Raw genomic sequence first — 18,840 nt, 5'->3', positions numbered from 1 at the left:
ACCTCCTGTGTCTGCATCTGGGTCTTAGCCTGAGCCTTGATAACACCTGTCAGGTAGATGGGTAATCTTGGCAAAGGAGAAATGCTCATTAACAAGGATGTAAACAAAAGTTGCGAGAAATAAGCTTTTTGTGCGTATGGAACATTTGGGGGATCTTTTCCTGATCAATATATCCCAAACAGAACTGAACTACCAATAATTTCTGTATCTCTTTAAACTTTTGGTCTAACTATAACGGTTCCGAAAGTCACCACCAAACCCCGCTTTAACTTCATTTAAATGTCATAACCCATTATTCCATTTATGTACTCATCACCACACTTGGCATGCCCCTTGTAATATTATAATTTTTTTAACGATTGTGAAAAAGTCAGTTCTGGTGACTTTTCTACTCCAAAGTGAATGAAAATGAATTGATGATGACACTATCTAAAATATCATTTGTCCTTCCAGAAATGAACCTAACAAGATACTGGTCCATATTATCAGTACGTAGCCTTGCACAAGCCTTGGCTTGTGCCAGACAGAATGGCTCATAGGAGCAGGAGCCTATCTCCTGTTTCTGTAGAGTGAGGCAGCTTGATGTACAAGTACAGGCCCTTGACAGGAAGCTAGTCTATCGCAGGGCCTTACCCCCAATCTATCTTCTTAATGCTGAATGCCAAGCAGAGACGCATCGGTCTCATTTTACAGTCTTTGGTATGACTCTTTATTTGAGAAATTATTTGAGAAATAAGCTTTTTGTGTGTATGGAAAATGTCTGGGATCTTTTATTTCAGCTCATGAAACATCGGACCAGCACTTTACATGTTGCATTTATATTTTTGTCCAATTTAGAAAGGTCCAGACACTTTTATTGTGATTTCACATGTTTTGAGAAACTTAACCCAGCTATCCAATTCCTCATCCTAGTTGTGCACTACAGGATCTCCGACAAAACACAAACAAAGGCTCCAAAAAAACACCCAAATGCGTCCTTTTAGAAATGGAAAAGCTTTCAGTGTAGTGATGCAGTTCTTTAGATGTTGTACACATAAAAGTGTGACATTCTGAACTTTATTCGCAAAGTTATATTCCATTTTGTTGCCACTCGAGCGAACGCTCTCCATACATTCTAACAGCAGGCTACACAGACAATGGAACAGCTGGATATGGGAAACAGCAGGAGTCCCACAAAATGGAATATAACGTTGCGGATAAAGTTCAGAATGACACAATTTCATGTGTACAACATCTAAAGACCTGCATCACTACACTGAGAACGCTTCCGTTTCTAAAAGGACACATTTAGGAATTTTATTTAGCATTTTTTTTCATGTGTTTTCAGTGCCCCAATATTGCACAACGAGGATGAGGAAGTGAATTTCTGGTTGGGGTAAGTTTCTCAAAAACATGTGAAATGGCAGTGTCTGGACCCTTCCATAACATTCCATTTACTTAAAAAATATTCTCCTTTAAGTTATCATGGATGGCTGTCATTAAAATAAGGTGCATCTGTGTCCAACTAGCTGAAGGCAACTCACTCCAGTGTCCATGGTTGCTTTATTTTTGTTCTACTTTCTTTCTCTTTGTCTCTCTCTCTGACTGGGTCCCATCCATCACTTGAAAATGGGCTTTTCTGGAAGTTGCTGACGTTCAGATAAGGGACCGGTCAATCACACAAGGCAGAGGAAAGAGTCAACCTTGTGTTCTGCAAGACATGGAAATGTGAGCTACTCTGTGTTTTACAATCATTAAATTCTGGTCCTGTTTGAAGAAAATAGGTGAAAAAACGGTTTGTTCCATCGCTCTGAGATTTTAGTCTGCGTGTGTGTGTGTGTGTGTGTGTGTGTGTGTGTGTGTGTGTGTGTGTGTGTGTGTGTGTGTGTGTTGACAGACTGTATGAGGTCATCACTCATGTGGCTACACCTATGGCCTGGACTGTAGCAAGTCTCCTCCACTCACGCCACATACACCCCCACCCCAGGCACCACACACAAACACAACATAGCTTATTCACTGGCTACATGCTCTCACCTCCGGGCGCTCTTCTCTTGTGTTTTCCTCCTCACAAGTAGTAAATGGTTAGTCTGAGTTTATGCTTTTAAACACGACTTTTAACGGAGAAAACAAAATGTCCTTATGTGCACTCTGAGAATGAATACACCCTGGGAGAGTTCCCCTTGTCAATTAGACCATTAGACAGTGTTCAAGACAAAATAGTTTGTGTTTACTGCCTCACATTACCTACAGGTGTGTCAGTAAAGTGCATCTAACTCTGATGGATCAGTCTGCCTGCAGCGGTGTGAATCAAAACATGCCCATCTTTTTCCTCATGTTTTTCCTGTGTGTGAATCCCATGTCTCATATGTTTTTGTTCAGAGACTGTGTGTGTGTGTGTGTGTGTGTGTGTGTGTGTGTGTGTGTGTGTGTGTGTGTGTGTGTGTGTGTGTGTGTGTGTGTGTGTGTGTGTGTGTGTGTGTGTGTGCGCGCGCTTGTGTGCCTGCGTGCTCGGGAGGAAGTGGAGGGGTTACGGGGCTAGCAGTGTCTGGTGTGTGAGATCCCTGTGGTGGCGGCCATTTCCCTGTGTTACTAAACAAACAGGATGATAGTTCACTTATCCCGTTGAGAACTGTTATTTCAGAACTTATTTCAGCCCTTCAGATCATGGGCAAGAGATGAGTACATCAACCTAAGTCATTCAAAGACTGTATGAAATAGTGCACACTTGACCAGCAACGATCACAGGGACACTCAGCTCAAATCAGTTTAAAAAAGCTCATGTAGACCTATGCCAAGGAATCCATTAGGCATAATTCACCCAAGTGAAGGTGTTAAGTCAATTAGGAATTGCATTACACATTTTTACTCTACAAACCAATCAAATGCAGTCAAAGTCAGCCAGGTCAACAGCAGATACAAGTCAATATTTGACATCCATTCTCACTTCGAAATTTAAAGTTTGGAACCACTTTGAAATGTTTTTTTGATTGAGAAACGTGGATGAACATCTAATTCTGAGAGACTGTGAGAGCTGGTTGGTGAAAGTATGAAAAAAATGTCAAAGTATGACACAAAGTGTTCAGACCCCTTATTAACTTTTTTCACATTTTGTTATGTTACAGCCTTATTCTACAATGAATATGTGAAATTCATGTGTTTTCATGGTATTTGTTCAGCTTGTTTAGATGATCTGTGTATAAAATAATTGTTCAATAGGGTAGGCCTATTTTTGCCCGGATATCCGGGTGCACAAGCACGTAGGCACTGACATAAGTTTGGCTCGAGGCATTGGTTGTATTTGACGGCTGTTCTGTGTCGATGTGAGATACAACATGTCCATGCAATGTTTTATCTGGCTTCTTTGAGAATGTGGCTGCTGCGCTGTGTTATTCATTCTGATACAATCAATTGAAATGTCCACGTCTACACCACAGTTGGCGGTGCGGAACAGAAAAGATTGGGGAGAGAGGGATGGTTTAATTTTCGTGTATGCGGGAACAGAGCGCTCACCCAAACTGTGCCATTCTTGGCCACGTGCGCTTGACTCAGGCGAGCCTTCTCGTTAAGTGCATGCATGAGGGGGTGAGGTGATGGATTTGGCGCCAGAGAGGTCGGGGTTAGGGATCAAGGACTGCGCAGGTAGAGTCAGAAAGACGATATACTCTGATACAACCACAGGGGGAAAGAAACACAACATCCGGATAGAGGACCACATACCACCACGAGACTGTCCTCACACGATAAAGCAGCAGAACTAAAAACATCTGAAAATAGGCCTTAATAACCCATTATAGGCTATATGGCTTAATTTATTAGGATATGCTAATGTAGCCTAAAGCGCTGGGATTAGTGCACTGTCAAGCATAGGCTACTTAAAGTGGTTAGAAATCAATACGCTAAATGTCTCTAAAGACAAGTTTTGCCAAACCCCACACCGAAACGGGAGCTGCTATTGGAGGTCGCCGCTCAATAATCGAGTTTGATCAAATGCTGCTGCCAGTTTTACTCCTAGTTGGATTGGAGGTGTATGACGCGCGCGCGCACACACATACACACACAGACAAACACACTCAGGCAAACAAACAAACACACACACACACACACACACAAGACCCATGGCCCACTGTGCATGAGAACAGCTAATCATTTACACCACCATTTCGATGAATTATAATAAGCCTTATCATAGTGCCTATTAAATGGACAGATAGGCAAGATTTTCCTATAGGCTCATGCTCTAACTCTCTTTCTCAGAAGAAAAAAGAAAAGCGTGCAGTCCTCCGTGACTGCATTAGTAGACTATTGCATTTCATTTGAATTATTTACCTCTCCCTGAAAGTCCTCAACGTTCGTTATTAGCCTAGTCCACGTTTTAACGAGTTGGAAAACCACATAAGTTTGGGAGCACCGCGAGCCATTAAACGTTAATGTTGGTCAATTGGCCAGTGAGAATCTGGAGATCCAATACGAATACTTTAATGCTCTCGGTTAAATAATCACGTCCCTGAAGCTTTCGAGAGGAGAGAAAATCAATGACCCATATGGTTTCATTTTCATTTAATTGTTTTAAAGTGTATGTTTTTGTTTGTTGAATTTCTAATTTCTAAACATTTATTAGGTGTAGATTAATAACGCATTCCAAAAACTCGCTTTGATAATTTATTGGGATTTTATTTAGATATGCTACAGGCAGCCAATATGTATTCATTTTAACTTGAATGTTATTGAATACATAATACAAAGCCATTGATCATTAATGACGTATACAGATTGAATAAAACAGTGGATTTGTTTCATTAAAAATACCGAGTTTGTAGTAGCCTGAATATTTCTGGTTCTTCTGGGGGGAAAGTATTGACACACGCACACTCAGTCAATGGCTAATTAAAAAACATTAGTTTTGTAATGATGCCACTATAGGAAACATAAATACATAATGGGGTAATTATAGGAGATCGTTATAGGAGTTGAGCACGTGATATGCTTATCATGAATTGACCTATTTGATCTCCCTTTTCCCCTGAAAGCCTAATCAACTCCTTCCGGCTCTACATGGCACGGATCTATTTGGCAGTATTGGATTTTAATTACATATAGAATCAAGAGATGAGCCCACAATTCACAAGTGAATTGAATAACTTTGGAATTACGCATGGGCCTATGCCATTAATACGTTTTATATAAAATATGAGCACATTGCAGGTCTGTTTGAAATTCATTATGATATGCGGTTAACTAAAGGTTTAGTATGCTATTAATCGATTTACTTCCTCATCTTGTCCTTGTATCAAAACAAAATTGGCTATTTGTTGATGTTTTTCCCCAATTATGACCGAATTGAGTTTTATTGTGCGTAATGTTGTTGGGTTGCGTATTTGCTTGACCATTGACGTAGATTTGTCTCCAGTTCAATTGTGTTCCCGAGAACCACTGTCAATTGGAGACCTTTGATTAGGCCTACCTGAAATAAGTTGAACACAGAGACCTATACCCATTTATTTATTTATGATGGATGGATGGATGGGCGCAGCTCTCGAAACACGTTAAACACTTTCACTGCTTGCACGGAGCTGACCACGCGCCTATTTACCTTAGGTTACTTTGAGGTTTGTAAAACAGTTTTGTAATTGATGTTGTAAAAATGTACTGTACCATGAGGTGAAATGAATAGGCTACAGAATATAAACATTGCCTACTTTCACCAGACTCCGCCTGGTGTTTATGAAGTGTGCCACGAGTCCATAGAGAAGGCGCGCAGCTTTCACTGAATGAGCTTGTGGCCTCTCCGTAGTGTCTTTAGCCAATTGAGTCTCGAGGCCTAAAATTGGGTCTTAATCTCGCTCTGCCTATTTGGCACTTTGATTGATGCCCTCTTACTCCAGCCGGCAAGGCTGCCTGAGCCAAAAAGGAAGAAGAAAAAAACAGACAATCGCTTTTAGTTTAGCGTCACACACATACACTCTCTCACGCACGCACACATACAAACAAGTACACACATGCACCCACACTTATTAGATAACGACTGGAGCGAGAGCAGAATACGTTTTTAAGCTCCAAGATAAGGCGCACGGCGTGGAGCACCTCTGTACCTCGCGGGGGGCTCGAGGAGGCCATGGATCATATTGGAGCGCATCTCCAGCACACTCACGCGGAGCCCATCAGCTTTGGGATCGACCACATCCTCAACAATGTGGATCAGAGCTGGATGCCCGAGTCGGACTATGGACTCGGCTGCGTTGTCAGCACTGCCTACAACACCATGACGGGTAACTTCACCGGCAACAACTCTGGATATAACAGCAACGCATATGGGGTAACCAATCTGAGCGGCACCTATAACATGAACATGGGGATGAACGTCAGTGGGAATAACGTTAACGCGGCTGGAGTCATCCGTGTGCCCGCGCACCGGCCTCTGAACAGTGGACACTCGTCCATCCCCGGTGGTATGTCCACGATACCAGGCTCGATTAACAACTTGACGGGATTTACCTTCCCTTGGATGGAGAGCAACAGAAGATACACCAAAGACAGGTTCACAGGTAGACCACCTCTAATGCACATAACATGTGGTTGGTTGTCTGGAAATTAAATAGCAATATGAATGGCGTTGCCATGTTTATTATGAGACAATCCCCGTCATGCTATGTTCCTGATGTTGGTCCGTAGCCTAGTAATTTTTCCTGATGAACTCAGCTCTGAAATAATCGATAATAAATCATATGCTAGGCTACTGCTTAACACGCTGTGTAATTTCATGAGACAATTTTAGTTGATGAACACCAATGGCTTTTACTTATTTTACTCGGCCTTTATAGCTCATAAGAAGCACCTACAAATAACAGTGACTTAGATAACATAGCCTAAGACATGCTATCGAAATAGCCTAAATTACATTTCCCAAATTGCTACAACAACGTATAGGCTAACACGTACCTATTTCTGCTTCTTAGCGCTCCATGATTTAACATTAACATTTTCCTTCAAACTGACATATTAAAAGTTAACTTCATGCCTACACTCTTAGAAACAACGTTTCTGGATAGAACCAAAAGGGTTCTATGCTTGGTTCATGTATGGAATCGCTTAAGGTTCTATATAGAACCGAAATTGGTTCCATTTAGAACCCTATATGAAACCCAAGGGTTCTATAAGGAACCAATTTTCAAATCAAATCAAAGTTTATTGGTCACGTACACAGATTTGCATATGTTATCGAAGGTGCAGCGAAATGCTTGTGTTTCTAGCTCCAACAGTGCAGTAATACCTAGCAATAATAATGCAAAAATAATACACACATTTTGGTTGTGAAGAAGAACCGCTGGGGTTCAAAAGGGTTCTATGTAGAACTTTTAGGGGTGCCATATATGAAGCAAGCAATATAACCCTTTTTGGTTCTATACAGAACCTTTTTTTCTAAGAGGGTGGGATGGGGTTTTAATTATTTATTTTTTTACTAACGTTTTTTCCTCCCACTTATATAATTCGGGGCTGCATGTATCATTTTAGACTGTTACCAATAGGATGTTTGGTCTAGGAGTTTGAAATTTCATAATGAATTTGCGCTTCTTTGTGTCACGTTCGGGCATTTTAACCCTTTAATTTTCCCTGCGAGCTATAGATCTCCCCTCTATGTCTGACGTTTCTTGAACTTGCTTCGCTGCTCTGTTGCTGCTCTCTTTCTGATTTTGCTGCTTGCTTTTGCCCCTATCTATCCGTCTCCCAATCCAGTGGCGCTTTCACCCCTCACTGTAACACGCCGTGTAGGTCACCCGTACCAGAACCGAACGCCCCCAAAGAAGAAAAAGCCTCGGACGTCTTTTACCCGCCTGCAGATCTGCGAGCTGGAGAAACGCTTTCACCGACAGAAGTACCTGGCTTCCGCAGAGCGAGCGGCTTTGGCTAAGGCCCTCAAGATGACTGACGCGCAAGTCAAAACATGGTTCCAGAACAGAAGAACAAAATGGAGGTGAGATTACTGATGATTATCTGTATAGGCCACATTTAACGTAGTGTACGCTCCAGCGCTGAATGTCGTAGTTTGTTTGTGTGTGTGCGCGCGTGTATGTGTGTGTTTTAGGTCTGTTGGTGCTTTTATGTATAGAATGGGCAATTTATTTACACTCCAAGAAGGCTGCAAACCCAACCAAAATAGCAAAAGGTCTACACATCTTGGTGATGTTTTACAAATATGAACTTTAATATAATAACGCATATAAAATTATGTCTTTATCTATTATATGACATTAATTAATTGTGTGCATTTGATAACAAATATTTACAAAATCCAATCGCCCCACTTCTTTGTCTACCCCAGGTCGTAAATTGTATTTTACAATTGAAGTTTTCGGTTCTAAACAGTTGCATTCAGTTAATTAATGTTGTCTTGCAACAGTCAAGGAAAAGACAAAGTCAGTCTTATAATGAGTTACATTCTGTGGCAACTAACTATATCCTATCCCACAAAAGTAGGATCATGATTATCTTAGCATATGACTACTCTTGTAAAAGTGAACGTTTTTTAAATCTTTCGAAATAATGTCATTTCAGACGAAAATATTTATTTCTAAGGACTTTATTAAAGCTATTTTCAGATTAAACATATCGTGGGTAAAAGTGGAAGGCCAATTTGGCCACGTCTTTTACGCATTAAGATTGAAGATGTTTTCCGTAGTCTACTGAAGTAGTTTTATACATCTCTGGAGATTGGATTTTAGACATTTAAAAATAACATATCAATCAACGATTAATATAATGTTATATAGTCTAGGCCTAATAATAATTATTCAGTCAATGGGAGAACATAACAGAAAAATCTAAAGGAAGATTTACGCCATCAGACGAAGACAAATTAATTGCCAAAATGTATTTATTTCCACATAGGCTATTGTTGGCTGAGAAAAATGTCGAACATTGTGGACAATTTGTATTTGGATATCAGCTTTTAGCCAACATGTTAATAATGCGTAAGCAAGCAATTTTGCCTCCATGCTAATTTTGTTAAACAATGTGCTATAATCTAGGCTAATCATGATTGAATAAACGTGTTCAAATTAATCCAGAAGACACTTTGTGTCAAAATGTGATTTAGGCCTCAAGGCCTGTACATATACGACGCAGCCTGTTTTGGATATAATTCCCCTCTGATGCCTCACAGTGTCTCTCTCGTGTCTCCGGTGTTCCAGGCGCCAGACAGCGGAGGAGAGAGAAGCAGAGCGACAGCAAGCCAACCGGATCCTCATGCAACTCCAACAGGAGGCTTTTCAGAAAACGATAAACCAACCGGCAAACCCGGACCCGCTCTGCCTGCATAACAGCTCCCTGTTTGCGCTTCAGAACCTCCAGCCCTGGACTGAAAACACCGCCAAAATCAGCAGCGTGTCCGCCTGCGAATAACAAACTCTGACCGCTTTTATTTTCCCTCTTTAAAGGTTAAAGGGATTGTAGTAATATAGTGAACAACTTTTTAAGATCATGAAGATGACTTGAAAAAATATGACTCACGAGGACCGGATTTATCTGACACTGCCTCGAAAAAAGTTTAGGTTGATAGTGTCAGTGAACGCCACGACACGAGCTCAATAGCAATGGGCTTTTGAGTTTCAGTTTATCTGCCTGTTTTTACGTGGTTTAAATTCAGAAGATTTTATTTAACATTTTCAGTAAAACATAATCCAGTCCTAATTATGGACTAAGCATATACCTTGATATAAGTCAACAATAAGTGAGCACTTATTTTAGCACTTTCTCTTACAGGAAAACGTATAGATAGATATTCATACCTGATAATTTGAGGAACAGGCCTAATTCAAGAAAAATGTATCGATTCGGTGGCATACATTCAGTAGCCTATCTGTGTCTCATAACAATGTTTATGTTGATAACAATGGTTATAAATGAGGTTTTAGCAGTTGACTAGACGCAACCCCTTTCTCTCTGTGCAGGGAAGAAGCAGTGACAATATTTGACAATTTACCATCTCATGAAGTTTCTCTCTTATAAATTAGTAATTATCTTTTACCTTTTACCACATCACTCAAGCACTTATTCATTTGGATGAAACTTTATTGCAGTCTGCTATTTACCTGGTATTTGCTTAGAAATATTTTACTAATTCTTTATCCAATATTAGTTCTTGTTTTTATCTTTCAAACAAGCAAGACGGTAGAAATATTAATATTGCCTTGAGTTTGTTGAAGTTATTTTTTTTTTGGTAGGTACCGTATCCATTGTTACTATTAGCCTATAATTTCTTAATAAAACCAGGTAAACAGCTGAATTATGCCTGTAAAAAAAGGCGTTATTTGTTCAATTTTCTTGTACTTTAGGCTATAGTCCTCTAATAATTTCAGTTCTGGTGATCCATTTATACATATGACAGGCAAGAATTATAAGGCCATATAAAATATTTTTAAATAATTAATACAGCAGTGTTGTGCTTTGTGTTTTTGTCATATTTTGTTTTAAACCAATGGTCATCATGCATTTTGGAGTGCATGGAAGGAATTACATTGCTGTGTCTGGGAAAACTGATGGCCAGAACTCGTATATCTGCCCTATTAGTCAATACCAGGCCTTTATAATGGTGTTTCCAGCAAGTGATTGATACTGGTTGCATGATAATGATGAATGTGAATCTACATTATGGAGTATGTGGCTCTGTACTTGTGTGTTAGTGTAACACTCATTGCAACTGTAAAGTGTGTGTGTGTGATGCTGATCTTATGCAGCTGTGTGTGTGTGTGTGTGTGTGTGTGTATATGTGTGTGTGTGAGAGAGAGCGAGAGTGAGTGAGTTAGTCCAGGGCCTCTCTCCCCATGGTCAAAAAGGAATGTAGGGTAGAATTTCCCCTTCTACTCAGAAATATCAGCACTGCAGCATCACTTAAGTGGCTTTTCCAAAACTCCCGAAATTCCTAAACCAAGCAAGCATGCTGGCTTTCAGTTGTTTCAAAGCCCTCAAGGGAAAAATGTGGTCAAAATGGCAGATAAGTTTCAAAGAAGTGAACAAGCACAGTGAGCGGCAGATTAGAGTGAGGGTTTAGGCAACACCTTGCATTTCTTTCCTGTCCTCAGTCTTCTCAATTAAAAAAAATCAGTATTCTTATTTGTTTTTTTGCATTAAATGAAAATTATTTAGGCTTGGTTTATGCAATCAAATACATGTCCTTTGTGCATTTCAGAACTGTCTTAACATGTTATTGCATTTCGACCAAGTGAGCATTTACTGCTTGTTTTCTCTGCCACAATTCCACCTTGTAACTACAATCAAACAATATTAGTGACACAGCCACAAATATTCCTCAATTCTTATTTTGCTATTATTCTGCACCCTTTTTGTAACATACTGTATGATGTATGGATATTTCTAAACATGTCCTCTATTTGATTTTATTGGGCTTTGCTTCTCTATAATCTATAATGTTGCAATGCATTCATCACTACACACTACCAATGAGCGTTAACGCTGAGTTACAGCTTAGTCTCCTGTTTATACTACAGTAATGTATAACTCAGCCACAGTGAGTCACTGAAGCCCATGCATTTTTCATTCACCACCAGGGAAACAAAGCAGCATATCCTGAACATCATCAATTAAGAAGTTAAAACATAAATTGCAATAAACCGATCTGTGTCATGTCCTTCATGAACATTGCTACAGTTCATTTGCAATAAATCCTATTGATTTATGAATAGGACTGTATGAGTCAAATTAGCTACAGTATAATCTCTTGTGTCTAGACCCAGATTAATCACTGTACCATGTAAAGCCATAAATCATTGTGTAGCCTATGTCTCTGAATTGAAAATGTATGAATGGAGCAACGTTCTTTTTAATTTCGAGCTGCATGTAAAATAAATAGTTTATTGCAGACGTTATCCTGCAATCATTGTTTAATCATAGTCATGAACAGAGTAGGGCAATTTGTACGTTACAAATTTGTATTAAATGATTTTGTATCATTTGTCGTATTTGTCTTCATGGCTTTGTATTTGAAAAATGTTTGGCTCTTCTAACCCAATAGTTATCTTGTTTAAAATATAACAAGAGACTAAATATTGTCCATAAAAGAATACCAAAGCTGTATCCCAATTTTTAACAAGGCTTTATTTTCTCATCTCCTCTGGACCACTGATCGGTGGATTGATAGGTTACACCATACTTCTTCCACACTTCACTGTTTTTAGTGATAAAGCATCCAAGGAAAGCAAGAGAACCCATGGGAAACCTCAATCTGTGTGTGTCACAAATAGTCATGGCAACAGAAATGTAATTTTCCCACATATGCACACATGCATACAATGTATAAGGAGAAGAACATATAGACCCATGACTTCTCCCACAGACATTCATAATTATGTTATATCACGTTCTGCATCCAGAAGACATGATGATGAAAGCACTTACACAGGGACATACCGGTGGTGCTAGGTTGTGTTGTGTACAAGGCTGCATCTTATCCCAATGCCTGATTGATGGTTGGTGCTATCCGGGATCCTTAGGACGTCCCAACTCTGACCCAATTGCAGTTAACATTTGAAATGGTTAAGGTTAGAGTTAGGTAAGGGGTAGGGTAAGAGTAGAGGTTAAGGTTAGGTTTTAGGGTATGGTCGTGCCAAGGATTCTGATTTGCACTGCATCCTGATTGACTCACACATTTTACTTTGGCTCGCCCTGGTGTCCATACGTAGTTACTGCAGAGTTCATTTTGTCGCAATATGATGACGTTCCAGACGTCATTAATGCTTGCCAAAACACCATAAAGTTGTGTAAATGCCTGTTTGACCTTTCTTATCAAGCCAGTGTATCTAGCTAACGGCAATGAACATGTCTCTACTACGCGTATGTGCTTCTACATCGATTTTTCGTGCGACCAAAGGGTTATTCATGGAGTCTGCTTTTACAGGTGCGTGTCTTAACTCGAAGAGTGTCGTTTCTCAAAGCGGCTAGCCACAATGTGCGCATGATTGCTGGCTAGAAAGGTAAACGACATCAACATCGACGTTTATTTGTCACGTGCAAAATGTACAGCTGGTGTAATTAGTACAGTGAAACGCTTGTTTGCACGCTCTTAAGCTCTTCCTCGGCAATGTAGGACAGTCTGTGTGCAGCGGCCTAAGGCACTGCATCTCGGTGCTAGAGGCGTCACTACAGACCTTCCCAATTTTGCCAGTGTAATCTCATGCGACCGACCGGCTCGATTCGGTCTTATGTAGCAACATTTTTATTACATTTTTTACATTAGATAAAAGTAGAGACTCAGAGCTAGAAAATTGTATATCATACACTACAGTTGAGATACAATTGGAAAGTAATTCTGCTTTGAAAGTTTATAAACTTTTGAGAAAATGAAAGTTGATAAACTCACGTTTGATAAAATGTCCCTTTTAATATTTTGGTACCCACTGAAGAGGTCTTTGTCTACACCCATTCAGCATCGTTCACACCCTTAAGTTTTAGCCCCACCCATCGCTTAAAACTAAAATCTGGTTTATACTACTGGTGGGTTTGTAAATGTAATCTGGAGTATTCATAAACACAGAACGTTGTCAATTTGACCATTGGTAAATTCAGAGCGTCCCCCCCCCCCCTTCCCTTTACTATGTGATATCTTTAAACAAGAAAGTGTTAGAAAGGATTACCTACACATACTGACTAGCTCATATTACAGCCAGAAGCGTGCTACATGGCAGACCAATCCGAACTTGTCTCTCGGGATGTCCAGCCCAATCATTATCTCAGCCAATCATAGCTAGCGGGAAGTTTGCTGTCATTTTCTGTGGCTAAGCCAACTAGGCTCGTAATTTAACCTTCTTTTTATTTGTATTTACAGATGGCATACAAGTTTGCTATTAAGGCACATGAAAGCTCAAATGTTCCAGAAGGCATTTCTGCCAAAAAAGCATTTTGATTAAGAAAAAAGTGTTTACGTTCAAATGTCTCTCCTGTGAAGTAGTGACGCCCGACACATGTCTAGTTTCCTGAAAAAAGTCACATTTTAAATCTTATATGCCTACTTGGGGTCTTTGAAAATGAATTATGAAGCTATATATTTTGTGAATTAACACTCCTCAGTTAGCAGGCTCAAGCAAGCTAAAACCCACACGGTAGCAAAAACTAACTAGCAGAAATTGTTAACAAGTTAGAAATGATTTAAACACACTTTGCTGTAGGCTACTATTTATTAGTTAACAAAAAATCATATAAAATGTATTCACCCCACCCAGGTATTAATCAAAACTTCCCAGAAGGCAGGTTGTCCTTGGCTCAGACAGTGTAGAAGTGTGAGCTCAATATAGCATCTCATTAGTGTGCAAGTGCTTGAGAATCAGCTGCACATGTGATGGAAGAGTGCACTGCACATGTGATGGAAGAATGCACTGTGCATGCAGAGGGTTGCAATTCCATTGAATTGGGGATAGTTTAACCAAAATATGCCATATGATCTAGAATTGCCTTGTGTATCCCATAAAAAAGGTTCACTGTTATAAGCTAACTTTTTTGGATGATTTTAAGCGAAATTACCCAAATTCCCCAGACTAAACATTCCAAGGAAAATTTCCTGATTTTACCGGAAGGTTTCTGACCCTTTGCAAGGATCTTCAACTAGTAGGCATTAACATCCTGCATATTGGTATTCATTTGATTTTTCTTGAAGGCTGGGTGATTTTTGAGAAATTAATTGTTGTAACAAGGAGGCCAACCCTTCTGGAGAGCAAGCAGGATTTTCTTCCAGACCTATTTTTAAGAGTTCACCCACATTTTAAAATCCCCCCCAAGATCTCAAAGTAGCAGTCATTGAATTGTGTGTGTTCATTTAATGTTCAAAGCCTCCTGAATACACCTGACCTGTTTTTTTGTGTTTTTAAAAAAATGTTTAATTCCACCCTGGTTCTGCACCTAAGACATGTCAGAATATGTAGAATTGCAGGAAATTAGCTTTAAAACAGTAACATTTTCCATCTAGGGGTTGTGACAGCGGGCAATGAAATTCACATGGCAAATCCTACTACAAGCTTTCTTCAGAAGTTGTCAGCCCTGGTACAATGATTCTCTATACTTGCTTGTTTTGTCACAAACTGAAATTAGGTGAACTATTTTAATTTTAAGTCAGGAAATGGTTCCTACACTCACATACATAATTTGATTAGAAAATCTACACCAAGAGATTGATACCCTTCTCAAGCCACCTGTTAAACGATAATCATGTTGATATGTAAAAATCATCTCAAAATATCAACACAAATGTATATTTTAGGTTAGGTATGAAGTGGTTAATGCCTCAGCTGTAATGTGTTTCTCTTGTGTAAAGGATGCTTGCGGACAGCAAGTGGAGCAGCTAAGGACAAGGAGCCACTGCGCAAGGCCAAAACCCCCCAGGGCCGCTTTGACATGAATGATGAGAAGATAAAGGATCCCCTTGAAAGTAGGACAAATACACTTTTTTGTGTATATAAACACAACAATTTTAATGCGTTATAGTCCATATAAGGAAAGCAGTCAATTGAAATGAATTAATTAGGCCCTAAACTATGGATTTCACATAACTAGGAATACAGGTATGCATCTGATGGTCACAGATACCTTCATAAAAAAAAAGGTAGGAGTGTGGATCATAAAACAGTCATAATCTGGTGACCATCTGGTGTGACCACGTGCGGTTATGAGGCTGGTTGGATGTACTGCCAAATTCTCTAAAATGACGGAGTCTAATGTTCGCTGGCAGCTTCATTAAATAGTACCCGCAAAACAACAGTCTCAACGTCAACAGTGACGAGGCGAGTCCACGATGCTGGCCTTCGAGGCAGTGTTGCAAAGAAAAAGCCATGTCTCAGACTGGCCAATAAAAGATTAAGATGGGCAAAAGAACAGACACTGGACAGAGGAACTCTGCCTAGAAGGCCAGCATCCCGGAGTCGCCTCTTTACTGTTGATGTTGAGACTGGTGTTTTGTGGGTACTTTTTAATGAAGCTGCCAGTTGAGGACTTGTGATGTGTCTGTTTCTCAAACTAGACACACTAATGTACTTGCCCTCTTTCTCAGTTGTGCACCGGGGCCTCCCACTCCTCTTTCTATGCTGATGCTCCAGATACTCAACTAGTCTAAAGAAGGCCAGCTTTATTGCTTCTTTAATCAGAATAACAGTTTTCATCTGTGCTAACATAATTGCAAAAGGGTTTTCTAAGGATCAATTAGCCTTTTTAATGATAAACTTGGATTAGATAAACCAACGTGCCATTGGAACACAGGTGTGATGGTTGCTGATAATGGGCCTCTGTATGCCTATGTAGATTTTCCATTAGAAATCAGCCATTTCCAGCTACAATAGTCATTTACAACATTAACAATGTCTACACTGTATTTCTGATCAATTTGGTGTTATTTTAATGGACAAGAAATGTGTTTTTCTTTCAAAAACAAGGACATTTCTAAGTGACCCCAAACTTTTCAACGGTAGTGTATGTAAATGTGATATTTCAGTTTTTACAAAATGTGGAAAACGTCAAGGGGTCTGAATACTTTCCGACTGCACTGTATATTCACGATGTCACAGATAAGGCAAAAGGTTGCAGATACCTTCTAGGATGCTCCATTACCTCTCACACTAATCATTCCCCATTGATTTACCAGAGTTCCCTGATGATGTGAACCCAGCCACTAAGGAGCAGGGGGGGCCCCGAGGCCCAGAACCCACGCGCTACGGGGACTGGGAGAGGAAGGGCCGCTGTGTCGACTTCTAGTTTCCATTCCTGGTATATTACACATGCGATGTGGACATACCTTATCTATAACTTATGCATCCATGTCTGAGGATTGTTGTGCAAGAGACCAGGATTAGTACACCATACTGAATCAGTCTGGACTATTTCCCCATGAACCATACAATCTGATTTGTAGTTTCACATGTATACACATGTAGTCTGTAGAACAGTCTCACTTACTTTTTATGGTGCAATACTCACTTTGCACACTATTGTCTTTGTTGAGATGTATGATGAGGATGAGACATGATGACCTAGTGAACAATAAAGGCTGCTGAGGGAGGATGGCTCTTAATGGCTGAAATGAAGTGAATGGAATGACAACCCCCCCCCCCCCCAAAAAAAGCTGTTTGATTCCATTTACTCCATTCTGAACAATTTTATGAGCGATTGTCATGCAAGTTTATTGCTTCCTCTACAGAGATGTCAATGTTGTGAATAAATGCAATGTAAAAAATTCTGGAGATTACTCTGGCATGTTTTTACTTTTTGATTATTGCTCATTATATTGAGTCATCGACAATGCCTCTGATCTGGTCAGTATTCCTACATTAGCCCCTGTCTCTTTTCACTCTACTCTCGTTCTCTTTCCTGCCTCTTGGTTGTTTATTGATTCTATGTGTACTGTACAATGAAGGGAAGCGCTCCTGCTCAGCGACACTCATCAGGCAACCACCTGGCATCCTGAGCGGCTCTTCTACGTCTTGTCTGACTGGCACACCCTTACCCTGTAACATGTACTGAACAAAAATATAAATGCAAAAATGTCAAAGATTTGACTGAGTTACAGTTCATTGAAGGAAATCGGTCAATTGACATTTAATTGGGCTGTGATCTATGGATTTCACTTGACTGCACAGCATTTGAGAGAAATAAGCTTTTCGTGAGTATGGAAATGTTCTGGGATCCATAATAAATTGTCAAAATTTGGGGATGAAGGGGATTTTACAAAGACAGAATGTGAGTATATGAATGTTGACTGCCCAACCACATGTGTGACACCTGTCATACGCTCTACCCAAAATTCACAAGAGCATGACACCACCTTTACCAGGCTGGCCCATTGTGAGTAGTAATGGTTCTCTGACAGAATATCTCTACATTTTGTGAAACCCTGGGTAATATTTTAAAATGGGTTTCAATTGTGGGTGAGCGGCAATAATGTACCAGTGCTTCCTGATAACGGAATTAAATGCCTTCCCCAATGGTGAGTGTTGGGTGAAGCATGTTCTGCTTTTTATTTAACTTTTGGTTGAAGGCTTTCCAACTGTTAGTACTTCAAAATTATCATTGGCATGTTTTTCCCAATTGTCTTTGTATCCCCTTAAACCTTTGTGTGAGATTCGTGGTCTCTTTCTGATAAGAAGCATCAAAGCTGCATATTCTTCTGTTGCGACTGAATTGACTTAGAGGGAGACTTTTAATAAGTGGACGTGGATGAAAGCTGACACCTCTGAGGGTATTCCTGTCCGTAGGTTTCCAATAGAGATCTGTAGAGAGGGAAGATTTGTCCTTAATAACCATCACATCAATAACATTGATTTGGTGAGATTAAGGTGTTCATTCAGAGTTTAGATAAGCATGGAATTCCAAAAGTTCTTCCTGGTTGCCTGTATAGATCACAAAAATGTTATCCAAATATTTCAGAATTAGGTGAATATTGGAGAAAAAAGGTCTGGATTCAGCACCACCTGTTTTTCACACATTCCTAGATATGTTTGAATAATTAGGAGCCATAGTGCTCCCTATCGCTGTCCCTTTGGTGTGGAGGAAAAAGTCTCTGAAGCGAAAATAGTGTGAGGTTAGTATCAGTTTAGCCAAGTCCACAATACAATTGGTACTGCCCCTATATATATATATATATATATATATATATAAAATTACCTCCCACCCCCACTTGGGATATGGATGCCTGATGAAGACCTAAGGGTCGAAATGTTATAAATCATTATCAGCTGAGAGCATGAGCAGCAGTGTGTGCCTTTTTCCATCTTTTTCAGCTCATGAAACATGAGACCAACACTTGACATGTTGCGTTTATATTTTTGTTCAGTTATAAAAGCGGTGGAGCCCTCTGTAGCCGATGGTCTGATG

At 39.8% G+C, this 18,840-nt stretch overlaps 2 protein-coding genes across 4 annotated transcripts; both read left to right on the top strand.

Moving 5' to 3' along the window:
* Positions 1 to 4,405: 4,405 nt before the first annotated feature.
* LOC110502395 (T-cell leukemia homeobox protein 1) lies at positions 4,406 to 11,947 on the top strand. 3 transcript variants are annotated; one of them, XM_021580386.3, is made up of 3 exons: positions 4,406 to 6,524; positions 7,714 to 7,951; positions 9,168 to 11,947. In XM_021580386.3, exons 1-3 carry the CDS (start codon positions 6,095 to 6,097, stop codon positions 9,376 to 9,378), a joined length of 879 nt encoding a protein of 292 aa, XP_021436061.1. In that variant the 5' UTR covers positions 4,406 to 6,094; the 3' UTR covers positions 9,379 to 11,947. The 3 variants fall into 3 exon arrangements, 2 of the variants coding, with proteins under 2 accessions (XP_021436061.1, XP_021436062.1); XM_021580387.3 differs by having other exon boundaries at positions 5,388 to 6,524; positions 7,750 to 7,951; XR_016490953.1 differs by having other exon boundaries at positions 5,731 to 6,524; positions 7,604 to 7,951.
* Positions 11,948 to 12,688: 741 nt separating this feature from the next.
* LOC110502394 (succinate dehydrogenase assembly factor 4, mitochondrial) lies at positions 12,689 to 17,520 on the top strand. The gene is made up of 3 exons (XM_021580385.3): positions 12,689 to 12,889; positions 15,296 to 15,409; positions 16,616 to 17,520. The coding sequence occupies exons 1-3, from the start codon at positions 12,805 to 12,807 to the stop codon at positions 16,723 to 16,725; spliced, it is 309 nt and encodes a 102-aa protein (XP_021436060.1). The 5' UTR covers positions 12,689 to 12,804; the 3' UTR covers positions 16,726 to 17,520.
* Positions 17,521 to 18,840: the final 1,320 nt, after the last annotated feature.

This window comes from Oncorhynchus mykiss, chromosome 23 (assembly GCF_057628025.1).
Source record: "Oncorhynchus mykiss isolate SJ-2025 chromosome 23, ASM5762802v1, whole genome shotgun sequence".
NCBI lineage: Eukaryota > Metazoa > Chordata > Actinopteri > Salmoniformes > Salmonidae > Oncorhynchus > Oncorhynchus mykiss.
Note: the sequence above shows the minus strand (reverse complement) of the source record. Positions and strands in the feature narration are given on the sequence as shown.